Below are 17177 nucleotides of genomic sequence, written 5' to 3'. Positions count from 1 at the left end.
TGAACTATGAAACCGCCTGGGTATCCATCAGCAAATGAATGGATAAGAAACTGTGGTGCACACATGCACAGTGGACGTCTCAGTCGGCTTTCATCACTGCGACCAAAAGAACTGACAAGAACAGTGTGGAGGATGAAAAGTTCATTTTGGCTCACAGGTTCCAAGGTCGAGTCCATGGTCAGCTGACACCTAACTCTGGACCCGGGATGAGGCAGAACATCATGGTAGAAAGGTGTAGCAGAGGAAAGAGCTCAGAACACGGCCACCCAGAGGCTGAGGGGCTCCCTCACCAGGGACAGAATGAAGACCCAGTGACTCAGCTTCTCCACCGGTGCCCACAGGTGTCCTCAGTTAGTCCACAGCACAGCTCCGTCCACTGATCAGGCCACACCTCGTACCTCTACTCAGTTCACCTCTGACAGTCCTGGGTGGCCTCACACATGGACTATCATGACACTTTATATCTAGACCATAATAATGGAATCTTATTCAGCCAAAAAGAAAAATGAAATCATGTTATTTGCAGGAAAATGGATAGAATTGGAGGACACTGTATTAAGCAAAATAAGTCAACCTCAGAAAGGAGTATGCTTCCCTCATATGGAAGTCAAAGAGGAAAAGAGGTAAAAAAAAAAAAAAAAGGTACGGGGAATCTCATGAAAACTAAAGAGAGATGAGGGAAGTAGAGGAAAGGGACTGGGGCGGGAGGAGAGAAGGAAGGGGACACTGGAAATGAAACTGGCAAGTCACATCGTTACAGTGTGTGCAAGTACAAACGTGTCACAATGAGTCCCACCGTCACATACGATTCAAAAAGTATAGAAACGGAAGTAAAAACATGAACCCAAGCAAAAATCCTATCTCTTGACTATGCTCTAAATAAACTCCTTAATAACATTTTCCGATTCACTAAGTCTCTCTGTTCACCTCTGATTTATAATCTATTATGTTCCTTCTAATGACTATGTTTCTATAGACTGGTTTTCAGGTCCCTTGTTCCTATTTCTGTGTGAGTGAATAACATCTTAATTAATAAATTTTATCACGTGTGTCTCTCTGAGCACTCTAAACATACTCATTTTCAGGTCTCTGTCAGCTCATTCAACCCCATTTACTTCATTTACTCCTAATTCACCTCACCCCCGGGGTTTGCAGCCCACACACCTGCTTTGTCTGCCATCTCCTGGACATGCGGTGCCCTGCCCACTTCACCTTGTAATACCCTGGCTGTGCCACAGGAGCACCAGATGGATCCTGGGAGGCCCCAGTCCCTGGTGACACCGAGGTGCCTACAGAGTGCCCACAGGGCCCACTGATGGCTCTGGCCTGTCTCTTTCCAGGACTAGTCTTGCTCCTCTCACTTCTGACATTCCAGGCCTAGGAAGGAGACTTTTTTTAAAATCACAGATTTTATTTTTCAGAGCAGTTCTAGGTATACAGAAGAATCAAGCAGAAGGTACAGCAGGGTCCCCCATGCTGCTCCCACCCCTCCTGCTCTGCCTGTCCAGGTGTGCTGGCTCTGTCCCTGCAGCCTGCTGGGCTCAGGTCATACTACCTGCAGGATGACAAAGGCTGTACAAAAGCTCCTGGACACTGGTAAGGTGTCACCTGAACAGAGTGGCACGGAAAGGAATGTGTAGGACACTTGCTGTCATTACAGACCAGGCCTTCAGAATCAGCAGGTGGCTTCCTAGGAAGGCCATGTGCCCACAGGAGCGTTGGTAAAACAGATGGATCTGAGCTGGGAGGAGAGCTGGTGCTGCAGAGGCCACTCCGCAGTCAGGCACCAACCCAGGAGGGCAGGCCTGGTGGACCCTCTCCTCACACACCCTGTACCCCAGACAGACTGTCGGCTTCCTCCATCCTGTTCATGTCTGAATCCAGTCCATGCTTTCCTGGGAAGCCTGCTGCCAGCAACAGCCACAGCTCTCCACCTACAGCCTGCCCAGGTATCTCATGGTCAGCACCAATGTCCCTTGGGCCAGGGCCCAGCTTCTCTGCAGTTGTGAGGATGGGGCCCAGATGGGGGGCCTCGGGTATCAAGAGGAGAGGACAGAGCCCACGCCCCCGGGAATGCGGGAATGCTGTGAGATGGAGAGGGCTGTCACCCGCCTCACCAGGGCACAGCTGAGGCTTCCCTTCCTCTTTTACCCTCATCGCCTCCTCTCCGCCTGGTCACCTGATTGTGGCTAGGTGGACTCTAACTCCAGAATCAGGGAATGAAGGACGGGGCCCCACAGGCTCACCATGCAGGACCTGCCTAGGCAACGCAGTTGCTTTGAGCTGGTCTTGATCCTGTCACCACCACATTCCCCCTCCATAAGTCATCAGAGGAGGGCTCTGGTGGCTTCTAGGCTCCCTGCTTTCTCTTCCCTCAGCACACTGGCGCCTCCAAGGTAGACCATCACATCTTCCTGGACTTTTCCAGTGGCCCATCATCTGACTGTCTTCTCCAAGCTCGAACACCACACTGTGTGAACGTACACCCTGTCACACACCCAGCACCTCTATGATGCACTTACTCACCACAGCAGCCAACAGCTTACTGCCATTACACGTGGGACACACTTACAGATGTTTGGACCAAAAATTAACTAATTATTGCTCCCCTCAGTTTTCTGCTTCGTGTAAGTGAAGGTATGTATGCATGTATGTCTTGAGTGTACATGCACACCTCTCTGGCCAGCACATGGTTTCACAAGGCAGGGGCCTTCATTTCTCTCCACAGGGCAGAGCCCAAGGACACACAGGTTGCAAGAGCACACTGAGCTGGGGCAGCCCTGGGGCAGGGTGTGCCAGAGGCAAGTGGCCCTCAGTCCACCAGAGGGTTCCTCCCTGGAAGCAGTGGAGCCAGATGAGCTGCAGGGGGCCAGCAATCACCCCTCCAGGTGCTGGCAAGTGCACTGAGCCCCGCACTGAATACACCTGCTGCCCTCTGGAACACACCAAAGCAGCCAACAGCTTACTGCCATTACCCGTGGGACACATTTACAAATGTTTGGACCAAAAATTAACTAATTTTTGTTCCCCTCAGTTTTCTGCTTCGTGTAAGTGAAGGTACGTATGCATGTATGTCCTGAGTGCACATGCACACGTTTGTCCTGTTTAAATATTTCACTTTCCAAAACAATGGGGCATTATTTGCAATAATTATATTAGTAGACTGAATACATACAATAGAAGACACAATGTTATTTTTGTATAGTATAAGTTGGTAATATTGTATAGTATGATTTGGTATAGTATAAATTGGTAATGTCTTAAGAGTTTTGAAGACATTTTTAACTAAATTACAGATAAATTTAAGCGTAATTTTGTTATAGTCAAATGTTTTGATGAGATATTTGCAGAAAACATGTTCCTTTTGAGGAAAGGAAATTGCACTTCTGAAAGAGTCTACAGCATGAAAAATGGCACAACGCATAACACTGTCACTTACAACCTGTGACCCTGAGACCTTCCCACATCTTCTTTTGTCTGGGCTGGGATACAGCACCAGTCCTTTCAGAGACCATGAGAAGGACAGCCTCACCCTCAGTGTCCCATGTACCCTTCTGCCACCAGAAGGTGGTCAACAGAGAGGAAAGTCGGGCCCCCCCTGTCCACGACCACCAGCCTGTTGAGAAAGGACCAGAGCTGGGACCCACTTCCCTACTTCCTGGGCCAAACTTCCCTTCCCATTCCTGCTTCTGGCCCAGCCTGAGCACTCAGGGTCAAGGTGGGGAGGGCACTGATTCCCCCAAGTCATCAATGGTACAGGAACCTTTCTGACAGAGATCCTCAGAGTGACATCTCCAGGTACTCCCCCCAAAATACGCATGCACACACACACACACACACACACACACACACACACAGGCCCCACATGAACACACGCCGCCATATGCCCAGATGTACGCACAGACATTCTCATGCATAGATCTGGCTGTGCTCAGGGTGCATGGTGGAAAGCACAGGGAGAAGAATCCTGGTCCCGCTACAGGCCCACATGCTCAGGGGCTCCTGGAAGTCCCCAGACGTAGATGCTATTGCCTGGGCTGCTGCAAATGAAACCACATTTATGGGTGGAGTGGAGGCCCCTCAAATGTCTGATGGGTCTCTGCCCTCCTGGTCATGTTCTAGAACTTTCTGGTCACTGATCACCTTCTGAACCCTTCAGCTGTGGACTCCCAGGACTAGACAGGGGTGGCAGCAGCTTCACAATCCTGGGGAGGTGGCACCCTTGCTCTTGGAGGAGCCACTGAAGTTCAGGTGAAGTCCAAGCCATGCCCACACCTCTCACTCACCACGCGTGGTCTCTGCTTAAGTCCCTGTTAACAGGGCTCCTTGAGCCTGCAGACAGATTGCGAGTACAGGCGGTTTCATCTACTAAAAGACCGCATAAATCGCAGCAGAGGAAAAAGAGGGGCTGGGGGAGGTTATCGCCTTGCAGCCCTGCCGTGAAAGGCCTGCTTGGAGCATTAGTGGAATTAATTCATCTCTCACCAGAGCTGGCGGCAGGGCCTATGATCTATGGTAACAACCAATTTCTCACTACGGGCAAGAGGAAAAAAATGATTCAGCCCGATCGACTACACAAATCTGCTTTTTAAAAATGGCCTCACATTATCTGGAGTGTTGCTCCCAGAGGCGTCATCTGAAATTCATGCCGAGCCAAAAGCACCCATAAATCAACAGAGAAAGTTTTGTTAGTTTTAGATGCAGTGGGCTATAATTATTTAGAATTGCATTATGCTTCTATCAAGGTAATTACATTTAAATTATCCCTAAGTGATGGCAATAAAAGAAAGAGAAATCAGTCTTAAACTAATTCCCTCCCCCAAAATGTGCCTGAACATAGTGAAGGGCCTGGCAGAAGGCATGGGAGCAACGAGCCCAAGCAGGCTGCAGGGGCTCCAGCCCAAGCCTGTCCCCAGCAACACTTCTGCACGGAAGCCCTCAGAGCACAGCTTATTTTGTGAAGTCCTGCACGTTAAACAGTATCACATTTCCAATATAATATTGGAGTTCATGATTTTAAAACTGAGATCTCCCTTCTATTAATTGCCAAAATGAAAGGAAGCACACAAATCTGTTTGCACAGCACAGGCCATAAGGGCAAATGCACAGGGTCCTAAGACAGCTTCCCTGATGACAACTCCAAGAGAGCCAATGTCCCCACAGGCCCAAGCCTCATTTGCCACAAAGGACTGCTGTCAGCTGACCACCAGGCTGTGGACGGCAACTTGCTGCTCTTGGAGTCTAGGCTGGGGCCCACTCAAAGACATGCCAGGCCCTTCCTTTCTGTGAGCTTGCTCTTCCAGAAACACACTCTGTCCCTGCCGGAGGACAGGACAGCATGGCCCCAGAGTGAGGCCACAGGGTACAGGAAGGGCCTGGACCCAGGCGGGCACCTTCCTGTGGGAGGAAGAGCACCATTCACATTGGGAAGCACGCCTCACCCCACTAGCCCAGGGCGCACAGCACTGCCCACGGGGGCCGAGTCGGAGCACCTTCCCTTCGAGGGGCAGCACAGCACAGCAGAGGCCCCCAGACCTCATTGGTCTGGTTCCTCGCATTGCCAAGGCTGTAGGGTGGCAAGGTGACACCTTCGGAAGAAGCCCTGCTGAGGGCATCAGGGACTCACAAGGTGCCATAGAAAGACCTTCCTGTCCGGCTACTCTGCCCAGTGCTTGGCTCCTGGCCTTTCCCTGTTCAATAAGAGTACCATGGTGCTTCACAGAGTCCAGGATGCATCCCCACCCTCCAAGGATGGACAGAAGGTGAGAGAAGAGGACCTGTCAACCCAGGTTCTAGAATCATAAGTGAGGTAATCACTGGAATCACGGGCACCAGCGAGGCCACGCACATTCCCAGGAGAAAAAGGTTGCTTGATGGGCCCTAGAGAGAACACCACTCTCCCAGGACACGTGGGAGCCGAGCACACACTACAGACATGGGCACAAGGCTCTTGGGAGACGACATGCAACAACGGGGAGCCGGTCTTGGGCACAGGCTCACACCAGCTCTGTCTTCAGGGGCCCATGATCTGCTATAGATTCACCACCCTCTTATCAACATTTGAGCCAGTTTAAAGTAGCATTTAAAAGACAAAGTTGCAAAGAAAGACACTCAGACTGCCTGGGGACACCTCAAATGCCAACCCCTCTCCGAGAATCACCACTGCACTACCGCCTGTGCCCTGTGTCCAGCACTGCCCCTCAGTTCACCCTGCCTGGCCTTGGTCCAGCCCTGGCTTCCCCAGAACCCACTGTTTCCTCTTATACCCTTCAGGTCTGCTCTGATCAAAGATGAGACCTGGGTCAGGGTCGGCCCCAAAGAGGTATCTACCAGACTGAGGGCCAGTGTGAGGCGGACGGAGGCTTGAGCTCGGCTATAACTGGCTTCCTGTCCACAGAGGCTCTGAGGTTCCTGCAGTCCCCACTACTAGCTTTGCCCACGGCAATGTTGTATTGATAATGGAAGGTCCCAAGTTCTTCTGCCCTCCTCTCTGAATCCCAGACACTGGGTGCAGAGGGGCAAAGAAGCAGAGCCTGGGGGCAGGCCTGCGCCACCTGAGCACAGGAGGCTGGCCCACTGACACCATGTCCTTGGCCTGCAGAGGATGGATGAGGAAGCCGCGTCATAGGGTGACAGAGTGCCCATCCTTCAGGAGGCGCCACAATCCCTTCACGCAGGCATGGTCATAAAGCAAGTTGATAAAGCTGTGGCCTTGCTCAACATCAGCTCTGCAGGCCAGTGCGGCCACTGTGCTGTGCAGCCCCTCACAGAGCAGTAACTGCAGAAAGGCCTTCTTGGGCTGAGCAGACAAGCCTGGACACGTCCCCGCACCCTGGTAAGAGTGGACGGGCCGAGGGTAGCAGGCATCGGGGAAGGAGCTCAGTGCCACTTCAGCACTGGAAAAACACTCTGACCACCAGATAGAAACCCCACTGTGACCTGACAGATGATAAAGGGGCAAGGCAGGTAAGCTGCACAGGCTCAGAGGGCTCGGAAGATGCCAGCTCTCAGGAAGGGTTGCCAAGTGGCAGAATCCACATGGTGTATACAGCCAACAGCTGCAGACAAATAACAGCCACACACAAAAGGAAAGGCTCCAAAGCCCGCTGGACACAGCACAACAGGACTGTGCGCTTCTGGGCAGTGACACAGTAAACCCCTCCCTGGCGTTTTAATTCCCAGCCCTCTGTGTGAAGCAGCACAACCCTCGGCATGTCCTGGTGCTGGAGGCTAGCTGCCCAGCAGCTCCACCTGGCTTCAACACTCCTGCCCATTGACACGGGCCCAAGGCCTTGTCTGTGAGAGGACCCAGCCCCAGCCCCTGGCCCTGGGAAGGTGAGAGGCGAACCACGTCCCCATGTGTCCCGGCACATAGTGACTCCTAGCCACAGTGCAGGCTGTTTCTGCCACTCAGTTGGGCCTCCATGCTCTCTAGGGGGCTAGGTAACTTTTCTGCATGCTTGGGGGAGGGTCTTTTTTCCTGGAAAGGAAAATGCCAAAGAATTGACCAGTCATCTGCTACTGGACTCCACAGGTTCCCTCCACACACATCTAGGACAGCCAGGTCAACCCACATGCATCAGAACCTCCCAGGACAGAATCCTGGAGAATGGCAAAGGCACGCTGTGGTCACCATCAACAGAGCATGAGTTGGTAACCAAATTTCATTCCTGTTTTTTTTCACTCTGAGAAACAAATGCTCTGCTGAGAAAGCCAGTACCTCGGGGAAGTAGTCCTGCGGAAACTTCTCCTTCTCCAGCATGGGGGTGCTCTCCAGGGTGTCCGAGTAGATCTCCTTGCCAGTGACCTTTCTATACTTCTTAGCTGGAAAAGACCAGAAGAATGACGTGAATGACCCCACCGCTGGGCCTCATCCAACCAGCATGTGCCACTCAGGCCGTGCCCTGCTGCATAGCCCTGGCATTCAGGCGGGTCCCCAGCGGGGAGGAGACAGGCCCACAGCTGGCAGCTGCTCTGGACACCCCGTGGCTCGTAAATTCCTGCTCCACGACCTGGACCCTGACACTCCACTTCATTATCCCCTAGGAGCTCCCAGCGGGTAGATTTACAGGGGCTAATTGGCACCCTCTTTTAAAGCCATGAATATATTGAAGAGGGCTGTGGAATGACCATTCACGTAGACCGTCACATGAATTTATTTAATAACATCGATTTCCTCCACACACACAGCCCCATCACTCATATTCCAGGGAAGAGTTTCCATGTCAGATGGAGGGAGGGACACACCTGCCTGACCAGCTGCTGCCCAGAGCCCCTTGAGTCCCAGGGACATGGCTCCCCGAAGCCTTCCTAGGCTGGCAGGGCCGGTGGACGGGGCTGGCCGGGGTTCTGTCTCACATTCCCACGCCCTCAGCAGTATGTGACTAAAGCACCTGACTCCATTTCTCAAATGGCTCCAAAGGCAGGGGCTTGGGGCAGATGGTTGCTAGTCTCTGAAAGACAGCTGGAGCCCAAGCAGGACGTGGTCCAGAAGTTGCCATGAGTCAAGGCAGGGCCTGACAGGGCCCAGCCCAGATGGCACCCCAAAGTCCCCTGGGCCAAGAGCAAGCACTCTCAGGGCGACACTACTGCGGTGTCACACAGATTCTTGGATTCCAGCTTTGGCACATGTGGCAAGCTATACTGGCAGCTTATGTGCAGAATGGCAGCTAAGACCTGCGGCTTCCTGAGCACTAACCACACCATGGCAGTTTGGGGCAGCACAGGATCAGAGTGAGGGATGTGGTGCCAAGAGCCAGGGCTGAGCAAACTGTGGGCCAACTCACAGAGAGCCAGGCCTGAGGAGACAAGCTGGAGCCTGGCCTGCCTGGGTCTGTGACCCAAGCAGCTCAGAAGGGGACAGGCTGGGCCAGGGCACTGAGCAGCACACACAAGCACTCTCTGACATGGGATTCTGCACCCATGACCAGGGACTGCCTACATAACCAAAGCTGCACTTCTTAACGATCCACCAGCTAGGTCCCGACTGGGCTGAGTGCCATTGTACCGGGACACTCTGCAGGTATGCCTGGTACAGGGCTTCTCACAGAAACACCAGGAACACCATGGCAGCCTCTGAGGTCTCAGCACCCTGCTCACGATGGACATGCAGGATAGGTACCACACTAGCATGCAGCTACGGAAGGCAGTGCAGGCTGTGGGGTCCATGGTGTTTCAGGTGGCTGCAGGAAGCCACTGTGCTTGAGAGGAGAAGCAAGGGACTGTCTTGCTTTCCTCTGAGAATGGGGAAGAGACTGGGCAGGAGTAAAGGGAGGGCCTTCCATGTTTAAAAAACTGGTTTTTGGAAAACTGTTAAGTTTACACAAAAAGGAGCAATTTAGTTCTCACGTGTACCCCCAACCCCTCTATTGGTATGCAGGTGGCAACTGAAGAACCAGGATGGACATATTATTACAAATGAAGTCCCCTGTCCATTTGGGGTTTTTCTCTTCTTGCTGCACATTCTAAGGGCTCTGACAGATGCATAAGAATGTCCTGTGTCCACCAGTATAGGTCGTGCAAAGCAGTATCTCTATCCTAAACGTCCCCTGGGCCACAGGCTCACTGCTCTACCCCAGGCAGCCACTGGTCTTTCAGTGTCCACTGGGTTTCCTTTTCCAGCCTGAGACCCTACACCAGTCAGCAATTCAGACTCTTCTTCCACCTTCCCATGTCCTCCAGGGGCTGAGCAGCACTCCAGGCTGCTCACCACCTGCCTGAGGACTGCAGAGGACATCTGGAAGCCAGTGGCATGGGCCTTCTGATGGCCCTTCCTCAAAGCTGTTGGAGATTCTGAGGATGTCCCTCTCTACACAACTTTTATCAGCAGTCCACTTACAGGAAGTAACTCATGCTTTACCTATAGATCAAGTGGAGAAGAACTGAAATCTTAAGAACTTTATCTTCCTATCGTTCTGAGTCCATTTAGGTGCTGCAACAACATACCGCAGCCTGGAGGGTGTGAATGATCTGTTTCTCACAGTTCTAGAGGCTAGAAGTCCAGAATGAAGGCATTGGTGGACTCTGAGTCTGGCAAGTGTCCTCCCGTGCTAGAAGGGCAAGCTGGGTCTGGGCCTCTTTCAAAGGCTGTGCCCTCGTGGCCAGGGTCCTCCCAAAGGCCTGTCTCCCGATGTCTTCACTTTGGAATTCAATATATGAATGGGGGGTGGTGCGCACATAAGCACTCAGACCACGTGAATAGGGCATAATTCCATTTTCCCAGACCTTTTTGATTTCTTTCATTAGAGGTTTATAGTTTTTCTCACAGAGATCTTGGTTTAAATCATATTTTGTTTTGTTTTATTAAGTACTACTTTTAGCGTGTGCTCATGTAAACAGTTTGTTCTTTTAATTCCAAATTCCGCCTGTTATTTGCAGATATGTAGGAAAGCAGTAAGCTGTGTTAACTGTATCCTGCAACACTGCTATAATTGCTTGTAAGTACCAACCTTCTCAGGCGCTGTTGACTTTTTAGGATTCTCTAAATAGAAAATCATGCCATATGAGAACAAAGACAACTCTATCCTCTACCCCACCCCCAAATATTCCTTCATTTCTTTTTCTTTCTTTTTTGCCTTTTTCGTCTTATTTCAAGAGCTAAGATTTCCAGTAGGATGCCACAGTGGTTGAGAGGGAATACCCTTGCCTTGTTCCTGATCTCTTCCTCAAATTTTCTGTTTACTAATGTCTCATTAATTTTGATGCTAGCTGTAGTTTACTTATTTTTTACAGACATTTCCTCTCTCTTTTTAACCAAGTTTTTAATCTATTTCTAGTATGCTCAAAGTTTCCATCATGAATGGATGCTATATTCTATCATATGCTTTTCCATATCTACTGAGTAATCACATAATCTTCTTCCTCAACCTGCTGATATGATGGGTCACATTAGCTGATTTTCAAATGCCAAGCCAGTCTGACATATCTGGAATGAATCCCAGTCACAGTGTAAAATCCTTCTAATACGTTCCCGGGTTCAATTCCCTAAAATCTTGTTGAGAACACTTGCACGAGAGACACAGTCTGCAGTGCTCCTTCAGGACGGCCCTCTGGTTTCGCTAACAGGTGGTAATGCATGCTGGCCCCACAGAACTAAGGAGGCACCCACTGCTCTATCTCCTGAGAGCAACTGTGGAGAGCTAGTGGAATCTTCCTTCAGTGCTTAACAGGTTAACTAGGAAACCCATCTGGGCCTGGTGTCTTCTTTTTGATTAATTTTCATTAATGGCTACAGGTTTATTCAGGTTACCTAGCCCTTCTTGTATGAGGACGAAGAATTGGTCTATCACCTTGTTAAATTAAAGGCATAGACTTTTTCATAACAGTCCTTTATTGTGTTCTTAAGGGATTAGTAGTGTTGGTCTCTCACTGATTTCTGATATTTATAACTTGTGTCTTTTCTTTCTTTTTCTTTGTGGTCAGTATGGCTATAAGTTTATCCATTTTATTGATTTTTTTTTTCAAAGAACTAATTTTGGTTTTTTGATTACTCTATTTTTAATTCTGTTGATTTCTGCTCTGATTTCTATTATTTCTTTTCTTCTGCTTATTTTGGATTTAATTTTTCTTCCTCAGCTTTCCTAAGGTTGAAGGGTAGATCACTGATTTTAGATATTTCTTCTAAGATATGCATTTGATGCTACAAATCTCCCTCGCAGCATAGTTATTCCTAATAGTCCATGAATTCTAATAGGCTGCATTTTTCATTTAGTTAAAATATTTTAAGAATTTCTCTTGATACTTCTCATTTCACCCATGTGTTAATCAGAAATGTGTACTCAATCTCCAGATATTTGGGGATTTTCTAGCAAACCCCATGTTTCTGATAACTCATTTAATTCTATTGTGATCTGGGAGCAGACTTCATATGATTTCTCTTCTTTCAAATTTGTGAAGGTGCTCTCTGTGGCCCAGAACATGGGCTATCTTAGTAATATGTTCCATGTCAGCTAAAGAAGAATGTATGTTCTGCTGTTGTTGGATGAATTGCTCCGTAAGTGACAATCAGCTCAAGTCGCTTGGTGGTACTGTTGAATTCAACTCTGTCCTTAGTGATTTTCTGCCTGCTGGATCTGTCCATTTGTGATAGAGGGTGCCGAAGTTGCCAACTATAATTGTGAGTCCCTCCATTTCTCCTTGCAGATCAGCCTTTGCTGCACATATTTTGATGCTCTGTTGTCATGTACATACACATTGATGATTGCTACATCTTGGAGAACTGACATCTTTGTCACTCTGTAATGTCTCTTTACATTGCTGATAATTTTCCTTGCTGGGAAGTTTAATTTGTCTGAAAGTAATATAGCTATTCAAGTTTTGGTTTGGATATGTGTCCCTCCAAAGGCTCATGTGTGAAACCATGCAAGAGTGTTCCCAGGTAAAATAATTAGATTACAAGAGTTATAATCTGATTAGTGGATTGATTCAGTGATAGGGATTAACTGAGTGGTAACTGTAAGCAGGAGGGAGTGGCTGGAGGAGGTGGAGATGTATCTTTGGTCTTGGTGGGTAGAGCTTTCTCTGCTTCCTTCCCCCATGCTCTGCTATCATGATGTTCTCCCTCGGGCCCAGAGGTTTGGAGTCAGCTGTCTACGGACTGAGACCTCCGAAACTGTAAGTCAAAATAGATATCTTCCTCTTCTAAATTGTTCTTGTCAGGTCTTTTGGACACAGAGATGAAAAACAAACAAACAAACAAAAAATCTGACTAAAACAGAAACGGTACTGAGAAGTGGGTTATTGCTGTGACTAACCTGACCACATGGTTCAGAAACTTTGGGAGCTTTTTGGAATTTGGAGGAAGAATTTTTAAAACTTTTGAGATGTAAGCTAGAAAAGCTTTCCAATGTTCTAAGTGTAGCTCAATGGGCAATTCTGGTGGGAGTTCAGAAGACCAGAATGCTGACAGGACTGTGGACAATAAAGACCGGGCTCATGAGGTTTCAGAATAAGAAGATTCTATAGGAAATTGGACTAGAGATCATTCAAGTGATGTGCTGGCAACAAAGTTGTCTACAATTTGTCCATGTCCTGAGGCTTTCTGTGAGGCTTCATTAAAGGTGATGGACTAATTAACTGGGCAGAGGAAATTTCAAAGCAACACAGAATTCAGGTAGCCTGAATGGATATTGCTGACATCTTCTATCCGGGTTTACTGTGATATCAGGAGTACAGAGCAAAGCAGAAAGATATGAGAAACTTGCAGTTTGGCAAGTGAAACTGGGGCTAAGGATGGTGTGGTTGTTAAACTGATTATACCACTGAAGAAATGCTAAGTACTTTACCCAGAAACAATAGATACAATGGCTTGAGAGCATCTCAGGCTCATAAGGGTGCCCTGCTTGTGGCATGGGGTAGGGGAGTAAGGGGGTTTGCAGGAAGTTGTTTTATTATGAGGCACTCAGAGGCTGCTGCAGCCATCCATAGTCCAGGAAGCTTGGCTACTGCTGGAGACGGTGGCAGACCTTGGTGTCAACTACTTGATGCTGGTTCTGCAGCACTGAAGGATGCTGGAATTTGGGGGTCATGAGGGCTTCTACTAGATTTCAAAGGAAAACCTGAGAGGCCAGGCAAAATGTAGCAGTGTTGGAGTCCCTGCAGGCTACCCCTGAGAGGGTGATGCATGAAGATATAGGAAGGAAGCTGAAATGGCAGTGAGAATCCTGAGATTAAGAGATGCCAGTAATCAGGACATCTTGCTGAGGAAAGATGCAGCTTGGAGCAGAAACGGCCAAGAGAGAGGCTGTCCAGCTGTGACCGAGAGGCCGGGGAGAGGTGTACAAGAGCACACCAGTATTCTGCGTACCCAGATGCTGGGTGTGCAACCATAGTGCTTGTTTGCCCAGCTAGACTTTGGTCTTGCTTTCATCCCATCTCTTCTTTTTATGCCCCTATTTTCCCCTACTGGAATAGAAATGTTTATTTTGTGCTATTATATGCTGAATATATGCAACTTGTTTTTTAATCTTTACAGGAGAAAGCACCCAAGAGTTTTCCTGGAGTGTCAGATATTCTGGACTTAGGACTTTTGGGCAATGCTAAAACTGTTAAGACTGTTGGAACTCTTGAAAATGGACTAAGTGTATTTTGCATTGTGAGATGGGCATGAGCTTTTGGAGGTCATAGGCTGAATTGTTAAGGTCTGGATATGTGGTATCCCCCACAAGTTCATGTGTGAGACAATGAAAGAACTTTCAGAGGTAAAATTATTAGATTATGAAATTGTAGCCTAATTAGTGGGTTAACTCATTGATAGGGATTAACTCAGTGGTAACTGTTTGCAGGCAGGGTGTGGCTGCAGGAAGTGGGTCCCTGGGTTGCACCCTTGGGGTTTATATTTTGTCCCTGGTGAGTGGAGCTCCCTCTGAGTCCTGTTTTCCATGTCTTGAGGTGCTTTTCTCCCCGGTGCCCTTGGGCCATGATATTCTCCCTCACCTTGGACCCAGAGCTATAGAGTCCATCATCTACACACTGAACCTCTGAAACTGTGAGCCAAAATGAACTTTTCCTCTCCACATTATTCTTGCCAGGTCTTTTGGTCACAGCAATGAAAAAGCTGACTAAAACAACATGGTGTATCTTTCTCTATTTCTTTGCTTTTAATCTTTGTCTTTATATCTTACGTGGGTTTCTAATATACAACACACAACTGGGTGCTTTTATCCTCTGACAATCTCCTTTAGACCATTCACATTTAAAGTGAGTAACATCTACCATATTTGTAACTTTTTTCTTCATGCCTTTATACTTGGTTTCATTTTGTCTCCTACTCCTTCTGTCTTCTGTTGTTTTTATTGAGCATTTTATATGGTTCCATTCTTTTAAATAAAAGTTCACTTTTTTTTTTTTTTGGTACCAGGGGCACTTTACCACTGAGTCACATCCCCAGCTTTTTTTAAAAAATTATTTTGAGAGAGGTTCTTGTTAAGTTGCGTAGGACCTTAACCCTAACTTACTAAAGTTGGCTTTTAACTTGCAATCCTCAGCCTCTTGAGTTGCAGGGATCACAGCCATAAACCACTGTGTCTAGCTTAAGTTCACTTTCAAAAACCACTGATCTCCTTCATAAGCAGTACACATTTCTCATAACAGATATTCCCAGCAGACTGGACCAGTGACACAGTCCTCTTGAGGGCAGACCTTGTGCAGAAGAAGAGAGCCTCCTGGTCTTGACCATGAGAATGTGGAGGGCAGGGCTCCTGGTGGTAGGACCACAATGTGTGGTCCCGGGAGTTTTCTCCCCACCCTATCCACGCTCAGTCTTAGTTCCCACAGCGCAGACTCCAGGGGCCGTTCCTGCTCCTCAGAAGCCATGACCCTGTGCCTGTGAGTGTGTGTCCTGGGCACGGGATGTCCCTGTTCTCTCAGCCCCTGGTGGATCTGGGAAGGGCTGTCTATATGAAGTTGGTTTAGCTTCCTCTGAGAATAGGAGCCGGGCCTTTCAAACTGCTCACATGTTGGTCAGAACTGGAGTCCAGACAACCTCGTTTCTGTATCTTTGGGTACTCCTTAAATTTCAACTAGGTCCTTATTTTTTTAATTCAGGCTATTACTTTTAAAAGTTTATTCAAACTTTTTACAAATTCTAAATTGTTCTACCATAACTCAAAGCCAGAAGAACAAGAAATATGAGGAGCAGGGGGCAGCCATGCTCACCCCAGCCTGTGACCCCATAAGACACACGCCAGGTGACACTGACAGGTCGGTCACAACAGCTGCTGGGCTGCCACTGTGAGCATCTGCACTACTAACACCATCCTGGAATCACACAAGCACCTGAGTACGTGTCCACTGTCTTACCTGGAAGCCCTTCAGGAAGGCTTTGCTCAAGTTACACGCCAGTCTAATGCTATAGTTCTGAACAAACTAAGTCAGTCTGACTGATTTCATTTAGTAGTAAAATACGAATACAGAGATTCCTTCGGGGGAAAAAAAACGAAGAAGAAAAGAAAGTTGTACAGGTTTGAGATCCCTTTAGGCTTGACACACAACCTTCTCAGGAGCTACCCCATCTGCCCTCAGCTTCACCCAGGACACACTAGGTCTGAACATCTGCCATTGAGGACATGGTGCCTACAGGGCCACAGGCAAAGGCCCAAGAGCTCCCTCTCCAACACGCGCCTCATGGGAGCACCAGGCGCTGGTATTTAAAAGTATCTGAAAAGCCACAGACAGCAAGCAGTGACCAAGCTTCCTGTTGGTGACAGTGAAGGACTGCAGCTCGAGCAATGCAGAGGGATGCTCCCCGAACTCGCACAGGGCCCTGCCTGGTGGGGAGAAGCGGAAATCACCACCTAGATCCATGGACAGAATGAGCTGTTGTCACGGCTAGCACAACCCTGATGACACCTCAGGGTGATATGTCTGGCTCCAGACCTGCATGGAGCTCAGGACGGTTTGTGTGCAACAGGAACAGAGAGATCGCATGGACGGTGACATGGATATCCCCTATCTGGTAGGCCCACACTGAAATCTCCCTTCTGCCTCAGGAAGGACAAGGGTGGCAGGCATCTCATCAGGAGCATCTCGGTGTGCAGGTACAGATGCTGGTCTTGAAACGAGGGCAGCATTCTCCATGGCCACAACCACATTCTCCTGCCCACTTCTGCTTCTGATGGTCACGATCTTCTTTTTCTGCTTCATTTTCTCACATTCAACAGGAACACCATTTCCTTCTCCTTGGGACTCCTGTGGGAAAGCCAGGTCCCCGGCCAGGGCCTCAGCCAGAGCAGAAGAGGTGGCTGGGGAAGCAGCCCAGGACCAGACGAGCTGGACAGCCAGGAGCTTACGTGGTACGCCAAACCCAGACCACACAGGCCCTCTCACAAGGACACAGGCAGAGGGGACCCAGAGAAGGCAACAGAAGTCAGAATGGACTCTTACCTTTAAAGTCAAACTGGTAGATGTTTTTTAAGGATTCATGAAGAAAATAAAAGCTTCCTAGTGCCTACAAGAGGAAAAAGAAAGACCAGATCAGAGGCTGTGCTGGGGGCATTCCAGCCTCAGTGAGGCTCTGAGCAACGAGTGAAGGCATTCCTAGGGGCTGGGGTTCACCTCAGGGGCAGAGTGCTTGCCTGGCATGTGCAGGGTCCTCAGCTTGATCCAGAACCCCAGGGGTGGGGAGCAGTGGCACCTAAGCCACAGCAGGTTAACTACCTCTGACTTAATTGTGGCCACTG

General features: G+C 48.8%; 1 protein-coding gene across 5 annotated transcripts in view; it reads right to left on the bottom strand.

Moving 5' to 3' along the window:
* Inpp5a (inositol polyphosphate-5-phosphatase A) overlaps window positions 1-17177 on the bottom strand; it is a 176052-nt gene that overhangs the window by 52161 nt on the left and 106714 nt on the right. For all 5 annotated transcript variants that reach the window (XM_077105551.1, XM_077105550.1, XM_077105553.1 and 2 more), the window contains exons 5-6: window positions 16882-16945; window positions 7721-7824 (exon numbers count right to left, since the gene is read on the bottom strand). In XM_077105551.1, the coding sequence (XP_076961666.1) occupies window positions 7721-7824; window positions 16882-16945 (168 nt within the window). The remainder of the gene's footprint in view (window positions 1-7720; window positions 7825-16881; window positions 16946-17177) is intronic.

This window comes from Callospermophilus lateralis, chromosome 15 (assembly GCF_048772815.1).
Source record: "Callospermophilus lateralis isolate mCalLat2 chromosome 15, mCalLat2.hap1, whole genome shotgun sequence".
Taxonomy (NCBI): domain Eukaryota; kingdom Metazoa; phylum Chordata; class Mammalia; order Rodentia; family Sciuridae; genus Callospermophilus; species Callospermophilus lateralis.
This window is presented reverse-complemented; position numbering and strand designations above follow the sequence as displayed.